Source organism: Chiloscyllium plagiosum, unplaced genomic scaffold, assembly GCF_037043375.1.
Source record: "Chiloscyllium plagiosum isolate Xiang-an unplaced genomic scaffold, Cpla_swu_hap1 HiC_scaffold_38, whole genome shotgun sequence".
In the NCBI taxonomy this organism is placed as follows: Eukaryota; Metazoa; Chordata; class Chondrichthyes; order Orectolobiformes; family Hemiscylliidae; genus Chiloscyllium; species Chiloscyllium plagiosum.
Window position 1 is genome coordinate 75,536,898 of NW_028270176.1, and position 19,342 is coordinate 75,556,239.

The 19,342-nt window shown below is 41.1% G+C and overlaps 1 gene segment (V, D, J or C); it reads left to right on the plus strand.

Annotated features, from left to right (window-relative positions):
* The first annotated feature begins 10,502 nt into the window (after window positions 1-10,502).
* LOC148139642 (Ig heavy chain C region, membrane-bound form-like) lies at window positions 10,503-17,765 on the plus strand. The segment is given in 5 exon segments: window positions 10,503-11,242; window positions 13,185-13,493; window positions 13,948-14,277; window positions 17,051-17,178; window positions 17,318-17,765. Coding segments are annotated over 3 exon segments (258 nt in total).
* Window positions 17,766-19,342: the final 1,577 nt, after the last annotated feature.

Sequence of the window (19,342 nt, forward strand, 5' to 3'; positions counted from 1 at the left end):
GGGCCAAATGGCCTGTTTCTATACTGTAGGAACCCTACTTTTAAAACCATGGGAGTACTTGCTGCAAACGCAGAGAATTCATTTTACATCGATGTGTTCAGACGGATGCAGAGTTCACAAATTTGCACAAGACATGAACTAGAGGACAACAGAGCACATTGTTTATTCAGACACTTAAAATAGAGTAATATTTATTTTAATTAATATACTTGACCGATTTATTGCAATGTAGCGATTGGAAGGAATCTGCTCACATTAGTTAAGTGTGACAATCATTTAGATTAGATTTCCTGCAGTATGTATCGGGCCATTTGGCCCAACAAGTCCACACCGACCCTCTGAAGAGTAACCCACCCAGACCCATTCCCCTAACCTATATTTACCCCTCACTAATGCACCTAACACTATGGACGATATAGCATGACCAGTTCACCTGACATGCACATCTTTGGATTGTGTGAGGAAACCCACACAGACACAGGGGAGATTGTGTAAACTCCACATAGGCAGTCACCCGAGGCTGGAACCGAGCCTGGGTACCTGGATCTGTGAGCCAGCAGTGCCCACATTTACTTAGACATCCGTTAAAGCGGGCAACTCCAGACAGAAGCATGTTTTCAATTCATACCTTTTTAAACATTTTCGTTCATTAAAAGCAGTTAACAAGAATATGACCTTGCCCTAATTCCTTCAACAGAAATGCTTTCCACTCTGGAATGCGGTATTGACTTTATGCAGTGCATGCAAAATCTCCACAGTTCAAGGAACGTTTTAAGAATATGTAAAAATAATTTAGAGAATAATCCATTTCCTCCGGATCTGTGCTTTAATTGGCGATATTTCCCACCTCAATAATTTTGTTAAATACAATGACTTATTAAGTTTATTAACTCAGTGGTTATTTATGTTCATTGTGAACACATTCTCATTCACATTAATCCACTGGTTAGTTCCTCTGATGAATATTCAATTACAGTGAATATATTTGACGTGAGGAGTTGAGCAATGTATCCTTTAGGATTAAGTCTGCTGTGCAGTTTGTTTCTGTGCTATCTCCGACTAACTTGTCAACGGTCCTGACCATTTGTAAATTGTCCAGTTCGGATACCTGAATCTCAGACAGTTCAATTTTATCTTGAGTTTCAAAACCACTTTTATCTGCCAGAAATACAACATTCGATTAGGTGCCTCAGAATTGAGAGCCCTGACTAAGTTGTTCCAATCAGAATGAACGTTTCAGGAACAAAAGGCAGACAGCAAGAGTTTTGAAATTGGTTGTTGGCAACAAGAGATATTTGATTGAGTGAGGCAGAGGGAAATATGCTGTATATTTTCTTTGTGCCTCAGTTATGCAGGACATGTTCCGTGGCACAATGTAGAATCAGAATTTTTTTGCATCTTATTATTTGAAAACCTATTATCAGCCTTTAATGTCACTGGCAACGGTCATATTACACTTCAAAACATTTTAATCTTTTCCAAACTAAGTAGGCCGTCTGGTGCATCAACTTTCACAGGGGAGACAGGAAGGGAGTTCTAGGTTGGAATCCAGTGACAGTGAATTGATGGCAATGCAATTCCTAGATTCATTCCTCTGTAGTTCCCATAGAGTTTGAACAATTTGGAGCTGCTGTCAAAGCATTCTTGGATAAATGTTGAAATGTTACTTTCATCGTACAAAAATTCTGGAACAATCCCTGGTTGTTTGAAGGTGATAATAACTTACATGGTTTATGCATTGTCAAAACAGGTGGGCTGTGTTCTCCGTGATAGTGTCAAGCTCATTGTGTTCAGGTCTGTTGTGATGTTGTAGTAGAGTTCCTGATTCTGTGCCAGGTGGCCTGTGTTCACTTACAACCTGTTAGAGAGGTATGTAACACAATCTCTTATCAGGTGACTTCAGTGCAAGAAAGCAGATTCACATGTTTGGGTGTTTGTTGGAATTCCACTCACAGAGGCGAATGAAATCTATTCAATCGCTGTCCTGACTTGTGTCTCTTTGATATTAAACAGAATTTTGGTGGTTAGCAGCTTTTCCCAGATCAATATTTGTTCACAAGCTTTTGGGCATCGCTAGATGGGGCTAATGGAGTAAGTGCTCAAAGAAACCCCAGCTTTTGACTTGCGGTTCTAACAATATCATTTATAACTAATCCAGAATGAATCATTTTCGAAGCATATTTGATGAGATTATGCTTCGGCTGTTTTACTTTATATTAAACCAGTGCTGTAGCTGAATTTGATTGTTCCGTACGGTGGGAGTTCCGCTGAATCCAACACTTGCAGCAGATGGTGATAGCTTTTCAGTTGGTCTTCAATTGCTATCTCAGACCATCCAGTACCTCTGCTAAGAATTCTTTTTCCAACAGGAGTCAAGCCAACGTAATCACTGTTTATCTCAACAGGTGTGAGCTCTTGTGCCAAAAACATGAAAACAATTTGGTGAAGGGGGCGGGGTCTCTGGATGTGAAAGGTTTACTTGCCTTCTCTCCACAGGAGCTGCTAGACCTGCTGAGTTTCTTCAGAAATTTCTGTCTTTATTTTGGTTTTCTAGCATTTAAAGTTTGTTGTTTCATTGAAAAAAGTTGTGTTCGATGAAACACGTTCTTCAGAGAAAAAATGCATTTGAACAAATTGCGAATGTTCAGAGATATTAAATATCAGAGAATCATTGAATTTGACCGCCCTGATCTCGAGCTGTAGTTTCACAAGAAACTATTATGAAGTAACAACACACTCCAAAGCGCAGTGGCTGCTGTAAGTGGGTGGAAGTTATTTTGATCACTCAAATAGAGAATGTCAATGATCACGTTCCAAATAATCAACAGAAGGCTTTTTTACAGCATGTGTGAAACAATTAATTTGTTGAAATATTTTAATAAAAAGTGTTCACCGCCAGCGCTAGCTTAATGAATGACACAATGATAGGAAGGTAGGAGCAAGAGGAGGGCACTCAGCCCCTCGAGCTGTTCCACCACTTACTTCGATCATGGAGCATCTGTGAGCTAAATCCACAGGTCTCCCTTTGGCTAAAACTCTTTAACACCTTTGATTAACAAGCAAACACTATCCCAGATTTACTGATTCGACTGCCCATAACAAAACACCATTTCTGAAAGACATTCCTGTGAGTACTGTGACACAATGAGGCTGGAATTAATTGCTCATGAAAGTAAACTTTAAATCTCTGACAATTTCCAATTGAAACATCCCAATCATCATATTTCTTTAATTTAACACTATACTTCCCTGGAATAAAGAAATATAATGTGTGATTGCCTTGCTAAAAATGAGGGAAGCTTCATTCCTGTTATATGATTAAGAAATAGCTCTGTTTATTCAGTGAAAACACAGTCAAATCACACAAAAGGAAACCATGTCATCTTGTGTAGACACACAAGTGCCTCAAATAATTTTCAATTCTACCAGTGATTGTTTGAATCTCTAGACAGGTGTGGAAGTGTCAGACTTTTTATATCGCCTTGAGAAACCAGTTGTCATCAGTCTATTTGAATTGCTGAGGTTTGTGTGGTAGTGAGTCCCATGGCTGTGATTGAGGAAGAAGAAACGAGCAGGGAAATAGTTGAGAGTCAAGTTAAAGTCTGATTTGGAGGAGAGCTTTCAGGTGAAGCATTTACATGCATGTGCGCCCTTATCATCAAGGATCACAATTTTGGAACATGCTGCTGAAGGGACATGTCAGCATGCAAAATGGAAGCTGAAGAAGGTATCTCGGCCCCTCTCGAAGGCTATTCATTAATCTTGCTGCTCACCAGTCTTCCCAACACACCGATAACATTGAACCTGATTGTTTACTGTTCAGCAAATGAATGGTGAACCTTTGGAATTCTCCACTACAGAAATTGATTAAGGACAAAACATTAAATGATTTCAATAAGGAGATAGATTCCTTCAATCCTTAAAAAATGCTATGGATATGTGGGAGAAAGACAAACAGGGTACAATCTTGGTTGAAAGCCATGAAAACATTGAATGGGGCATGGTTTGTAAGTTTGCACGTAACGCCGACATTGGTGGTATAATTGGCAGTGAAAGTTATCGAAACATACAATGACATCGTGATCAGCTGGGCCAATTGGCTGAGGAGTGGCAGATGGAGTGTAATTTAAATGAATACGACGTGTTGCTTTTTGAGAAGTCAAATCAGGTCACAACTTACAGAGTTAATGGTAGGGCACTGGATAGTGATGTTAAACACAGGGCCCTGAGGGTCCAAACTCATAGAGTCTTACAGAGTTAATGGTAGGGCACTGGGTAGTGATGTTGAACACTGAGTTCCCTGAGGGTTCAGACTCATAGATTCTTGAAAGCGTTGTCTCAAGTACCTAGTGTGTTGAAGGTGTTTGGCACATGTACCATCATTGGTCAGACCACCGAGTGCAGGAGTTAGGGCTTCATATTGTAACTGTCCAAAACATTGGAATGAACTGCCAGAGGAAGTGGTAAATGCAGAGAAAAGTCCAACATTTAGAAGACATTTGAACAGCTCCAGGAACTGGATAGGTCTGGATGGATATGGGACAAAGGCAGGCAAGTAGAATTAGTTTAATTTGGGAACTCTGGTCAGCATGGATGAGCTGGACCAAAGGAACTGTTTCTGTGCTGTACGACGTTATGAATCACTGACTTTATGGTGGAGTAGGCTCAAAGTTGGAAGGTGGTGAGCAAGTGAGGGGCTAGATTGGGCATGTGGGAGAGTTTGGGCTGGTAGGCTGTGAGGTGTTGGCTGGCTGCTGGGTAAATTTGCATGCCCTCTGTCTGGCAAGGTGGCATCAAGGTAAATGGAAATGGTCACAGGATAATTTGGTCGAATTGTGCTTGGTAGGTGAGGGGTAGTTTGAGCTGAAATGCAGGAGGTCTGTCTTTGCCAGGCTGGTTAGTGTAGAGGTGGGCAGAGTGCCAGGATGTTTCGGGGGTGGAAGGTCACTGTAATGAAGTGACAGGGGGACGTGTTGTCAAAATGCAAAGCTGGGAGTCTGGCAAAATGGTCGGTGGTAAAGGAAGATGCGAAAGGAGCTGGGATGCAATGTGCACAGGTTGACTTGGGTAAGATGAGAGGTCAGTGATCAAGGGCTGAGGTCATGTCTTGGGTAGTGGGCTTTTGTCAGAGGTTGTGAAAATGATGGTGTCAGGTCCAGTCAGGGCCAGATTCACCATTGGCCAGGTGCAGGGCGGCAGGGGTGTAAATGAGTGAAAGAAATTGAGATCATATGTCTATCTACAATATAGAATATAGAACATTACAGTGCAGAACAGGCCCTTCAGACCTCAATGTTGCGCTGACCTGTGGAACCAATCTGAAGCCTATCTATCCTACACGATTCCATTTTCATCCATATGTTTATCCAATGACCTTTTAGATGCCCTTAAAGTTGGCGAGTGTACTATTGTTGCAGGCAGTGCGCTCCATGCCCCTAGTACTCTCTGAGGAAAGAAACTACCTCTGACACCTGTCATCTATGTCCTCTCCCGCTAGCCATCACTATTCAAGGAAAAAGGCTTTCACTGTCCACCCTCTGTTTATCTTTTATGTCTCAATTAAGTCACCTCTCAACCTTCTTCTCTCAAACAAAAACAGCCTCAAGACCCTCATCCTTTCCTCATTAAACCTTCCCGCCATACCAAATACCATCCTGGTAAACCTCCTCTGAACTCTTCCAAATCTTTCACATTCTCTCCATAATGTGGTGACCAGAACAGTACACAATACTCCCAAGTGCGGCCACACCAGAGTTTTGTACCGCTGCAGCCTAACCTCGTGGTTCTGAAACTCAGTCCCTCTATCGATGAAAACCAACACAAAGTATGCCTTCTGAACAACTCTATCAAACTGGCTGGCAACTTTTAGGGATCTATGTACATGGACACCGAGATCTCTCTGCTCAGCTACACTACCAATATGGATTGCCTTGGATGTGTTTCGTGTGATAGGGGTTGTGTGTTCCGGGCATGAATGGATGTATAGCAGGGTAGGGTTTGTCAATGTGAGTGGAAATTTAGGTCTAGACAGAGTAAGTGCAGTGGTTAGTCTGAAAGATGAGGTTTGGTGGTGAACTGCGTGTCAGTTTGATCGTTATTAAAGTTAAAGATTACTTGTTCATTTCTCAAATCATATTTACGTAAATACTCAGCTGTAATACTCCAAAGTCTCTGAACCTTAATGGTCCTCCATTTCTCAGAGGCCTCCAGAATTCAGATAATTGTTAATTAGATGTTTCAACTTCCAGACAATTGGCATGAGTTCAGCCGTGACAGCCATCCTCCTAGTCCCAGTGCTCAGCTCCTGCCTGTCCTGCTGCGGCAGTGACCTTGCTCCCAGAGAGAACATTCTGCCTTGCATTGATAAGTGAGGAAGGCTCACTGGGCCTGATTTCCAAGTATGGGGATGGCAAACACGGGGGGACACAACTTTAAAGTGAGGGGAGAGAGGTATAAGACAGATGTCAGAGGCAGTTTCTATACTCATTGAGTAGTAAGGGTATGGAATGCTTTGCCTGCAACGGTAGTGGATTCACCAAGTTTAAGTACATTTAAGTCGTCATAGGACAGGCATATGGATGTACATGGAATAGTGTAGGTGGGATGGGCTTCAGATTAGTATGACAGGGCAGCGCAACATCGAGGGCCGAAGGGTCTGTACTGCGCTGTAATGTTCTATGTTCTATGATTCACTCTGATTTCTCTCCGGGGTTACTGCCAGCTGTTGGGTATTTCCAGCAGCACGGTACCTAATGGGGCAGCACGCTGGTTCCGTGGTTAGCGCTGCTGCCTCACAGTGCTAGGGACTCTGGTTTCATTCCAGCCTCGGGTGACTGTCTGTGTGGAGTTGGCACTTTCTCCCCATGTCTGTGTGCGTTTCCTCCCACAGTCCAAAGATGTGCAAGCTGGGGGAATTGCAAATGTTGTGTTCAGTGATTGGGAGATTAGATGCATTAGTCAGGGTTAACTGTAGCATAATAGGATAGAAGAATGGGTCTGGATGCGTTACTTTTCAGAGGGTGGGTGTGGACTTGTTGGGCCAAATGGCCTGTTTGCACAAACTGTAGAATTTCGATGTATCTGCATTTCCTTGGTTTGTATTTTGTGAAACTTCACTGCTCTTCACAGCAATCCAGTGAAAGTGTCAGTTGGTGAGATCTTCAAACAGTTACTGGGGTGGGATCAGGATGTTCTTTTTCCTAAATTATATGGCAATGGTCAAGGTCGAGGGCATGTTTCTAAAGAGGGAACCAATGATCATGATCAGCAACTGGTAGGAAACAAAAACAAACTCCAGTTATGCTGTAGACTCAGCGGGAGCATACTGGCAAACGTTTACAGCTGAGGATACATTTGCATAACTGATAAGGTCAAATTAACAGAATTTAACATGCTCAATTGGTCATTCTATTGTAGAGACACCATCGCTCCCCATGCTTTATGGCCTGGTCTCCTCCTGTCAGGAGCACAGCACCGGTTATGTGATCTTTGATTGTTTGGCGATGGACTATTCCCCTGACGTCACCAAGGCAACCTGGAAGAAAGGTGGGGAGCTAATCAAGACTGGATTGAAGACTTACCCATCAGTGAGAAACAAGAAGGGAAACTACACCCTGAGCAGCCAGTTAACCCTGCCCGAGTCAGCGGTAGGTTGCCCCAGCAAAATCTACTATGAGGTTCAACACAGCGGGTCACACAAGAGCAAAGAAATGCCATGTTCGTGTTGTGGGAACTGAGATAAACAGAGCATCTGGGATTAACATTAATAAGGCATTATTTATAACCGTTTTCGTAGAATCACCTTATACAGCACAGGAAAAAGGCCCTTTGATCCATCCAGTTCACGCCTATCAATAACAGCCACCTAACTATTCCAGTCCCATGTGCCATCACATGAGTCATTGCCTTGTGTGACTTGACTTTGCAAGGATGCATCTCAATACTTCTTACTTATTATGAGGGGCTCATTCTCTACAAGACTTTTTAAGTACTGAGCTCCAGGCTAACACCACCATCTGTTTGATTTTGTTTTCTCCTGAGATCCACTTGGAACCTCCTAGCCTTACCTTCACCCTGTGCCCCTGAGGCATTGATCTCTCCATCAAGGGGAAAGGTTTCATCCAGTTTACCCTGTCTATGCCTAAAATAATTCTAAACATCATGATAATCTTCTCCCTAATTCTCCTCTGCTCCAAGGAACACCCCTGTCTATCTAATTTAGTTTCAGAACTAAAACCCTCCAACCCAGGCAAGATCCTGGCAAATCTCATCAATACTGCCTTCAGTGTAATCACATTCCTTCGATAACATGCACAAAACGCTTCAGTATGGCCTAACCAGTGTTCTATTAAGTTCCAGTATCATCTCCCTACACTTCATTGTCAATGTCTACGCTAATAAAAGCAAATATCCTGCCACTTTCTTAGCCTCTTTATCCAGATGACACAGTACTATAGGGGATCGGTGGGTACATGCACCAAAGATTCTCAGGCCTTTCCAGGGTTCCACCATTCAAAACGTCATACCTCATAGATTCTTCTGCCGAATTACATCACCTTACATTTATCCAGAATAATTTCCATTTGACACTTCTCTTCACATACAACCAACCCTTGTATAGCCTCCTGCAATCTAAAGCCATTATACTCATGACTTACCAACATGACAGTTTTCATTTCATCTGTGAATTCACTGGTTAATCCTTCTAAATTTGAGTCTCAATCATTGGTATGTAAGAGAAATAGCAAGGAAATCAACACCAATCCCTACAGAACACCAGGAGAATAGATTTCCAGTCACGCAGACACCCGATGACTATTATCCCCTGCTCCCACCACTCAGCCAGTTCTAGATCCAATCTGTCAAATTAACTCGGATCCCATTGGCTCTGATTATTGCTATCATCTGGACATCGAGTTATCTCTCTGAAAACTACTATCAAATTGTTACACATGACTTCCTCTCAATAAATCCGTGCTGAAAATTGTTGATTTATCTTCCAAATGAAGACTAATTTCACTTCTCAATAGTTTCCCTACCACTGAGACTAGCTTGACAGATCTATGTTTTCATTATTTATCCCTTCCTTCATCCTACATAACAGTGCAACGTTGGCTGATGTACACTCACTTGGCACAACTGTTGTGGCCAGACAGTAATTCTACATTATTGTCAGCGACACAACTACTTCATCTTTTGCATCGATCAATCGCTAGGTATACTTTTCATGTGCCCTGGAAATATAACCACTTTGCATTCAGCAAGACAACACAGAACATCACGTCATGTGTCCTAATTTCTGAAAACTACATCACAACACCCCTCCATAATTTCTGTCCCCACATTGTCCCTCTTACTAGTGAACACTGACACAACACATTCGTTTTGACCACAACCTAATCCTCCGGCTCCACTCCAATAATAACACGTAATGGGCATTACTGTTTCCAGAATAATTCTTTTATTATGAATGAGCCTGTAACTTTAAAAAAATATTTTCCTTTATTTTGACTGCTATTATTTTCTCATGGTCCCTTTTGCTCTTCTAATTCCTTTGTCTTTCAAACTCCCCCTTGCTTTTCTGTACTCCATAGTAGTTTCTATTGTTTTGAGGTTTCAGCATAGACCGGAGGCCTCCCTTGTTTCTCTTTATCTCACCCTCCATGCCCTTTGGTGTCCGAAGCCCGCTGCATTCTTGGTCCCACGCAGTGGCTTCCTGGGAAATGTCCACCCTGTGATTTTCCTATCTCTTTCTTAAATGTGTCGCACTGCTCTGACTCAGATTTACCAATAAGTGTCAGCTTTCAGTTCACTCTGGTCAAGTCATTACCTGATATTATTATAATTGTCCTTCCCCTTTTCAGAACTTTGGGCCAATTTCTATTGCTTTATAGTACAATTTGAAATCCAACTGATTTACGATCACTGTCTGCAAAGTGCTCCACCATTGATGTTTTACCCACTGGTTAGACTTCATTCCCTAAGGTTCAGCATTCTCTTGCAAGGTCTGGATTAAAATTCTCAGTACTAAACACATACTTTGTTAAAATATTCTCCTGGGGGCATTTTCAGAATTGTGCTCCCTCTAAATTTTTGACAAAATGAATATCCAAGCCTATGCTGAGGAAGTTAAAAACCTCTTTTCTCATTCCCTATTTAATTTACACGTCTCTGAAATTTGCCCATGTATTTGCAGTTGGTATTTTGGACCTATAGTAAGGTCTATCCTGCTCTCCCAGTCGTTATGTTTGCTGTATTTTGGTTTTGAAGTACTGTCCATTTGCCTTTGTTCAAGGAGGTATCCATGATTTCATTTCTCTTTACAGCCTAAAATACTCTTGTCAGAATTGCGACAGAAACAACATTCTGTACCGCATACCCCCCCCCCCCCCCCCCATCATTTTCCATCTTTCCCTGTCTCGCCTGAAGGCACTAAATCCTGGAATATTGAATAGTCACTCCTGCCCGGCTATCAATATGTCTCCATGATAGCAACGGCATCATTTCTTCATTTATGCCAGTAATTCGTCTGCCTTGTTCATCAGACTCTGTCATTAAAACGAATACCATCCAACATTGCTATCTCCCTTCTGATGTTACCGGCCTCTAGTTTCTATGCCTCCTTGACTCCCTTGCTGTTTCCTATAATTTTAGCCTTCACATTGTCCTGCTGATCTTTCTGTGTGGATCCCAGCTTCTCCAGCACTCTGCACAATTATGATTCTTGTATCCATTAACCGCAAGAAACCATGATATATGAGAACTGATTGTATTTGTTCTGAAATTCGTCAGATAATTTATACGATGTGTTTCGTAAAGGTACAGATCCTCTCCAACCAACCCTTCTCCTAACTGTGAGCTCCAGTGAAGAAATCGCAAGCAGCAAGTTTGCAACCGTCGTCTGTTCAATCATCGATTTCAATCCGAAGTCGATCTCCGTTCAAAGTTTGTGCGAAGATTTGTAGCTCGGGTGTTCGTTTTTGTGGTTCTGTTCGCCGAGCTGGAAGTTTTTGTTGCAAACGTTTCGTCCCCTGGCTAGGCGACATCATCAGTGCTTGGTTGAAAAATGGCCGACCCTTGGATTCTGGCTTCTTCACGTCTCCCATGTGTGAGGCGAACGGGAACTTCTCGGTGATGAGTCGGCTGATGGTCCCTTATGGTGAATGGTTCAACAGCGCAGTTTATACCTGCCAGGTCACTCATGGAGAGAACACTCAAAGTAAAAACATCACCGCACTCCAGGGTAAGAGACACATATTGACAGAGCTACAAATCATTCTGAACTCTGATGTGAATCAAACACACTAGTAAACAGCACGGTACAGCTTCTCATTTCCCAACATGCCACGTATCTCATTTCAGTTTGAGTGTTACATTAGCATTGCTCATAATTCTGATTTTGGCAAGTCAGAAAAGCATGTTTCCTCTCTGTTGAAGATAAACATATAGACAGTGAGCTTTGTTAAATAGTTTGTTGCCTGACCATGCTGGGAGAGGCATTCAGAGTGCTGAATCCTTGCCTGGTAGCCGCTTCAAGGATAAGTTTGGGGGTGAAGGGGGATATTGGATAGATATCTGATTGAAACATAGAAAATACTGAGAGACTGAGGTCAAGTGAACGTGGAATAGGTGTTTTGACTGGTCGGCAAGACTAGGAAATAAGAGCACAGTCTCAGGGTCAAGGGGGCACCGTTTAGAACTGAGATGGGGAGGAATTTCTTCAGCCAGAGGGTGATGAGTCTGTGGAACCTATTGCTGCAGCCGGCTGTGGAGGCCAGGCGATTGTGTGTATTCAAGCCAGAGATAGATCGGCTCTTGTTTAGTACGGGGAGAAGGCAGGAGAATGGTTTTAGCCCGAAACCTCGATTTTCCTGCTCGTCGGATGCTGCCTGACCTGCTGTGCTTTTCCAGCATCATTCTGATCTAAACTCTGGATTGGCCGAACAGCCTTATTCTGATCCTCTATCTTATGATGCTGTGGTCTCAAAATGACGTGGTTAAAATATGCAGTAATCCATACTTGAAAATAAATCAAAATGGATTCAATGCTTCATTCCCTGCTCAGGAATGACCTGTTGACCTTGTACATTGTAGGACATCGATTTTTCTCGGGTACTGAGCTCTTTAACTTATTGGATCAGACCACAGACCAAGTGGTTATCACATTTGATGAACTGGGATAAACGTGATCTCACTTAGCTTCTTTAAGATGCTCTCTGTAATTAGTGGATGAGGCAGGAGAATAAATTCTGATGGGAATGCTACAATAGGGATGAATGAACGAGGAAGTCGAGATAGACTGATTTCGCCTGGTTTGGGGTGACGATGTTTACACAGTGAGTAGTGGATATCTATAAAATTAGTGACATTTCCATCGCGTTTGTAGATTAATTTAAGACGCTTTTGTTTGTTTTTGTTCTCCCCTGCTCGATGAAGAAATTAAAAAATGCAGCTTGGTAAAGTTAAAGTACAGACCAGTTATGAACAAACTGAATGGAGGGAAAGACTTAAGGAGATGCGTGTCCTTCTCGATATCCACTGCTGTACTCAATGTCTTGTTTTCAGATCTACTCCAAACACAGCCGACAAGGAACAATGACATAAATTAGAGAATGACATCACACCAATAACGCAAAGTATTTTTGATCATGTTAAATATAATGAACAGAATTTCCATGGCTGTTCACCGCTCCTGTAACACTTTAGAACTCTGCAAAGAGAATAATTATTATTTATTATAATTTGTCCAAAATTTGGGATGCGATTTGGCAGTCAGCATGACCAGCAGCACTTGCACCTAAGGGTTATGCACATGGAAATGAACTCATTATATTCAGATTACTCTTGTCGCAAGTATCAATAGATGGTCTTAAGTGAGAGACAAACTCCAAAAGAAAGGTAATTCCATGGGTTACATGATGGTATCTTCGATGATTTTACTTTTTTCACAGGTTTCACTTGTTACAAAGCCAGTCTTCTTTCGAAATAATTACACAGGGTATGTCTTAGGTAATAACAAATGCTTTCACAGATCAAAATACATCAACAATAGTAAGCATCGTTTCAGCAATAGTTGGAGTTGCCATTTTGAAGGTGGTGTCTTCACCCTGTGAAGGAGTAATCTGAAGATTGGCTGTTTGTATCAGAAAGGGGCATTTTTCATTGACTTGATTTTTGTTTCATAGAAGATACCGAGTGCCACCCTAACACCGTTAAAATCCTCCCACCCCCAGTAGAACAAGTCTTACTGGAAGCGACGGTGACGTTAACCTGCGTTGTGTCCAATCTTCCTTCTGGAGTCAACGTGACCTGGAAATAAGAAAAGAAGCCTCTGAAATCAGAGATTGCTGACCAGCCTGGACAGAATCCCGACAGCGTGATCAGCAAATTAGACATTTCCACTGAAGCCTGGCTGAGTGGCGTTACTTTTGAATGTGTGGTGTACCGTCAGAATGTACCGACTCCTCTGAGAGACTCCATCCACAAGGAGAAAGGTGAGCGGTGAGATTAAAGCACACAGGATCCCATGTGTAATCCAGATCCAGTTACATCAATGACAGGCTTTGATTGGTAATGAACAAACACCACTGGGGGCATTAATGATGCATCTGAAGGCAGGATAGCTAAGTCGCTGATTAAGAAAAAGATGGACCAAAGGATATTGTATTCTGATTAAGTCAGAAAAGGTGGGAAGAAGCCTGGGTTGTGACGTCACCATCAGCAATGACAGTTGGACAGAATGCCCTTGTTGTGGGCTGGAAACATGCAGGCAACTTTCACATTAAACTTTACTCTTTTTACTGAACAGAATGTGTATCATACTGCTCCTTTAGAAAAGGAAAGTGAATAAATCCCAAATTAAAAATGGCGTATTTAATATTTAGTGAAATTGTGATATTGATTCAGGACTTTTTTGGTTGATTTCAATTTGTCTCAAATATTCTGCAGTGATTAATCCGCTGGAGCCATCAGTGTCGGTCCTCCTGCCACCAACAGAAGAAATCTCCGCTCAGAGGTTTCTCTCCCTGACCTGTTAAGTGAGAGGTTTCTCCCCCCGAGAGATCTTCGTCAAGTGGACAAACAATGACAAGCCAGTGAATCCCAGTAACTACAAGAACACCGAGGTGATAGCGGAGAGCGACAACACCTCCTTCTTCATGTACAGCCTGTTATCCATTACAGCGGAGGAGTGGGCCAGCGGTGCTTCTTACTCCTGTGTGGTGGGGCATGAAGCGATTCCATTGAAGATCATCAACAGAACAGTCGATAAATCCAGCGGTAAACCGAGTTTCGTAAACATTTCACTTGCACTGATGGACACTGTTAATTCATGTCAATAAAAATCTCAAAGTTGCATTTAATAATTCAACGGAAGTAATGAAGTGTTTTTTTCCTCCAGTTGTTGAGTTAAATACTGAATTAGTTGTTTCTCACTCTGACTTCCATTCCAACTGTGTAGTTAAAGTGGATTAATAATAGGTCTAGGATGAGTGTCTTGTGCAGTTAATGTTCTCTGTTGAGATACACCCTGGGTCAGAGATAGAGTAAAGCTCACTCATTGCAGGGTTTCACCAAGTACCTTAACCATCCTAAATCCCTCTGTGACAAAATCTGATAATGTTCATTTTATGTCAAGTGTCGAGCACGAGTTTTGAACTTGGTGTTCTTGATTCCCCCGATTGGACATTCTTACAAAATTCATGTCAGTTTTAAACTGCCACATTGCACCAATCATTAAGAAAGCAGAGCAGTTTGAATGTAACCTTTGTTTCTGGGGAACTGCCAGGGATCTTGCGCCAGCGCATGAGTTGACAGGATGTATCTTCACGTTCACACCAAAGAGAATCGATAGATAAGTTGTCATGGAGCAGAGGGAATGGGAACGATGAATGGTCTGTCATCTTGCTCCCTGTGCAGAGTTTTCATGATAAATGTCCTCTTTAATGTAACCCAATTACGAACAGGATTAGTCAGCTTCTTGCTTACTGTCCAAAGATTTAACATTTCCATGCAAAATAATACATTTGAAACACATTGAACACGCTTGGCTCTGTTAACAAACGATTAACATTGATTCCCATAATCCAAAACTGATGTTTGCATCGTCCCGGTTTGAATTCCATAGTTTTGTCTCAGTTTTCTGGAGCACATGGGATCAATTCTGGTATTCGAATACCTGATATCATTTTGTTTCACATACAGAACACAAGTAGGCATTTCCTAATAAACATATTCAGAAATGTTATCTCTGGGGCAGTGGGGAATTGAACTCACGCCTTTTCTCTCAGAGACAGAAATTCTATCACTGCAACAGAAGAGTTGCTCATAAAACGCTTATCTCTCCACGATGATGGGAAATGTTTCCTACAACACCAAGGTCAAATCTAATTATGAGCAATCCATTAAAATTAAAACAATAAATTAGAATAACAAACATTGCAGTCTGGTATAAGAACAGTTACAGAGAGATGATCACAAATACACACGTAATGACACATATACGGGCTCTCACCTAAAGACACATATTTATGTGCACACTCAAATGTGCATATAGATAAGATGTCACACACGCATACTCACACAGAGCCACACATGCAAGTGGTACTTGAACACTCACCTAAGCTCATACAAAAACTCACATACACTGAAAGAAAATCATTTGCACAAATGATCAGGAGTACTCACACATAACCATGAGAAACATAGACACACGGTAACACACAAAGGGGCATGAATACATATACATTCATACAGCACAATGGATACAGACATACACACATGAACACACAGATACAAATTCCGAAAAATGACCTCCCACATGTCGACTCACAAAGGCACGTAAGTGCACAGAGATAAACAATAATATCATTATTTTCAAATTTTCAGAATCACAAATGACAGAGGCAGCTTAATTAGTTATTTTTAAACCACATTGATCAGCATGTATACAATGTCACACCTGCACACAAATTCAGAGTCTTACATGCAGACACACAAGTTCATAGATCAACAAATGGAGGGGCGTTTATTAAATGAGGATAATGGGCACAAGCATCAGCAAGCATCCACAAACAATGACAAAACAAGCTTATCAGGAGATGGTTTGGGAAAGATTGCCACACAAGCAGACATCATCATTTAAATATAAACATCCATCAAAACATAACATTGCATGCTAACATTTATTAAGCATAAACATGAAAATAACCTAGTTTAGGTAGGATCTGAAACAGACACATAAGCATACATCTTAGATAGCACTAATGAAAAGTGAACACTCACAAAGACATTACAAAATAAGCATAGGCAGCAACGAAGTGGCATATTAGCATGATGATGTTTACACAATGTGAAACGACCAAAATTTAGGTGCACAAAAAACATGAGCATACCAGCAGTAAAGGAACAGGAATATGTTTATTCATGCACAGACTCCAACATGGGCAAGAGTGAAGTAAGAGACTCTCATAACCACATACACAAACATTAAAGGAAAACCAAACACACCAAGCAGTAGATCAAATAAATTAAGGTACACATGTACAAAAACTTATTCCGAAATATACAGATCCTACAAACAAAAATATGAAGCAATGTCCTGACTGTGATGTCACTTATATTCATGATTTGCCAAACAATTGGTCACCAATACATAAAGATGAGAATCACATTTGAACTTTTATTCAGTGATGGCCACAATTTTTAACTAAACTGCTGTCACAGCCTATATTTATATTATAATGATATAATTAAAATAATCATTCGTCATAAGCATTCCTCAAATAATAATATCCTTAAATAATAGATTAAAATAAAAATAATTTAAAACATTCTGACATGGACAATGAAGAAAGAACATGTGCAGTTAGTATTTGTAATTTCATGCTGAGAGTCAATAATGCACTAATAGATACAGATAAGAGTCACACTTGAGAAATACCTGACTGCTTTATGAAGATGTAATGGTCTCCAATTACATAACTTGGGTGCAGATAGATCGATCTGGATCAATAAACAATCTAAATGCGTTCTCTCGGCTTTATATTCATAGATTCAATAGATCGCACTTGGATTGAAGACTATGAGGATGATCACAGCAACATCTGGACAACTGCTTCCACGTTCATCACCTTGTTCTTCCTGAGTATTTTCTACTGCGCTGCCGTCACTCTGGTGAAGGTGAGAATAATCATATCTTTCTCACGCCAAGCAGCCCAATAGGTTTTGTGAAATCTCTAAGTGTGCCATTCAATAAACATTAAATCTGAAAGTCCCTGATCATAAATATCTGCGTCTTTGTTTTATCTCTCTTTTCCAGGTTAAGTAAATGAGTTGTGGACCACTTTGATTTACCTGATCTGCTTATCACGGTCTCTGAATTGCCAATCTACAATCTGTCCTGTTGCTGACTCTAACAGTGAGATTACTTCAATTTATCAGCGTGTAACTGAGACAATTATTGATGGATTTTCGTTTTTACTTTGATATCTTTGAGAGGATGTGGTTGGAAGAATTTGTAGCTTCTCAGTTGTTTGAAGCCGATTTGTTTTGTTTTTATTTGTTCCTTACTCAGAATGGTTGCCTACCCTTTCAGATGAAACTTTGTATTCCCTTTCCTGTGACTGTAACTGATGTACACAAAATTCCCAGCTCACAGCGCATGTGTTCTCATCTCAATGTGGCATCCAGCCATTATATTCACTTCTGTTAGCTTTTACATCAACTTTTTGGATAAAAATGCTTTCTGAAATGGTTAATAAATCTTGAATGAATATTTACTAGCCTTGAGTTTGCTTAATTCTTTCTTCAAGGCCAGTCAATAATAATACATTTTCCCACATACTACTCCTTTCCCAGCCAAGAAACTCACTTGTTCTGTTTGGTTGTATTTCATCCAGTCATTTAGTTTAATACTGCGTGACATGCAGCCCACTAATGTAAATACATCTTTCACACGAAATGCCTGATGGCACACTCCAGAGGCAGAATGATTAGAGAACATTTCCTCTTATGCACAAAGGGTCACGACCTCGGGTCACCTAATGATACAAATTAGGAGCTTTGCTCTACCAGAAGCCGAAAAAAAGGCAGGCAAAGGAGTTTGAAAGTTTACTCTGCACTGTCTAAACTGAAAGTACTCCCAATGTCAGGGCAGCCTGGGTTAGTAATGCAGAAATCACCACCTAAAGCGCCCAACGAAACATTCATCAGCCAAAATTGTCAACGTTCATTCAGTTATTCAGAAAACAACACGTGCACAATCCAAGGGCGGATTCTCAGAACTGGAGTTTTTCTCACACATAAATCTCATGGAGCACAATTCCTGGGATCTACTTGACACACCACACCTGTCAAATCCCAGGGAATGAGACTGAGATCTGTCTGATACAGGGATATTACTGAACAGCAACCCTAAAAAATAATAAATCAGAGGTCGCTGTGATCAGGCAAGGCACAGCTCATGAGTACCTGAAATATTCAGCCATTGAGGTCTATATGACACAAGACGGAATTGAGAACCAGTCATAGCAACTGGTCACAGAGTCTGGAAACTATCAGCAGAGGAGAACATTCTCAATTTCTCAGAGTTGGTGAGGTGTATCATCCCGGGAATAGTGTTGTGAATTAGTCACGCACCCATTCTCATAACTTTGCATTTTTTTCAAAAACGTGGCACCTGAAACTAGATGCAACATTCCAGGTGAGACAAAGAGACTGTTTTATTTCAGTTTAACATAATTGCTTTGTGTTTGTTCTCTACAGCGTAGGGTGATGAAGTAGGGTTTATTTGCTCTTCTGTCCATGTGTCATGGTACATTCCCTGATTTGTGCACATACACACGGGGGATCTTCTGCTCCTGCACCCCTTTGGGTTTCCCCCCTTACTATTGTATGTTCCCCTGAGTTCATCACAAAACAAAGGAGCACGTCACACCTCCCTGAGACTGAGATCTATCTGACACACCGATATTAATGAATAACAATCCTCAACAATTATAAATCACAGGTTGATTTCGATCAGAGAAGGCAGAGATGAGAAGTTCTGGAAACCCTGCTGCTGTCCATGTCCTTTCCCACGACCTCTCTGTCAAGCTTTGAAGCTCTTAGCTGTTCTTCCAATATCCTAACATTTTATTTTAAATTGCTATTAATATTTTTCTGTAATTTAGCATTATAGACCAAAGCACAGGTTGAACCAACAAGGACTCCAAACACTGAACTCTGAGAACGTACATAATAAGGCAATCTACATTCTGAAACGGCAAACACCCGTTAACAAATGGTTAACAAGTACAAAACAGCGGGTGAGATTAACTTGAACTCATCAAAATAAAAGGAAAGT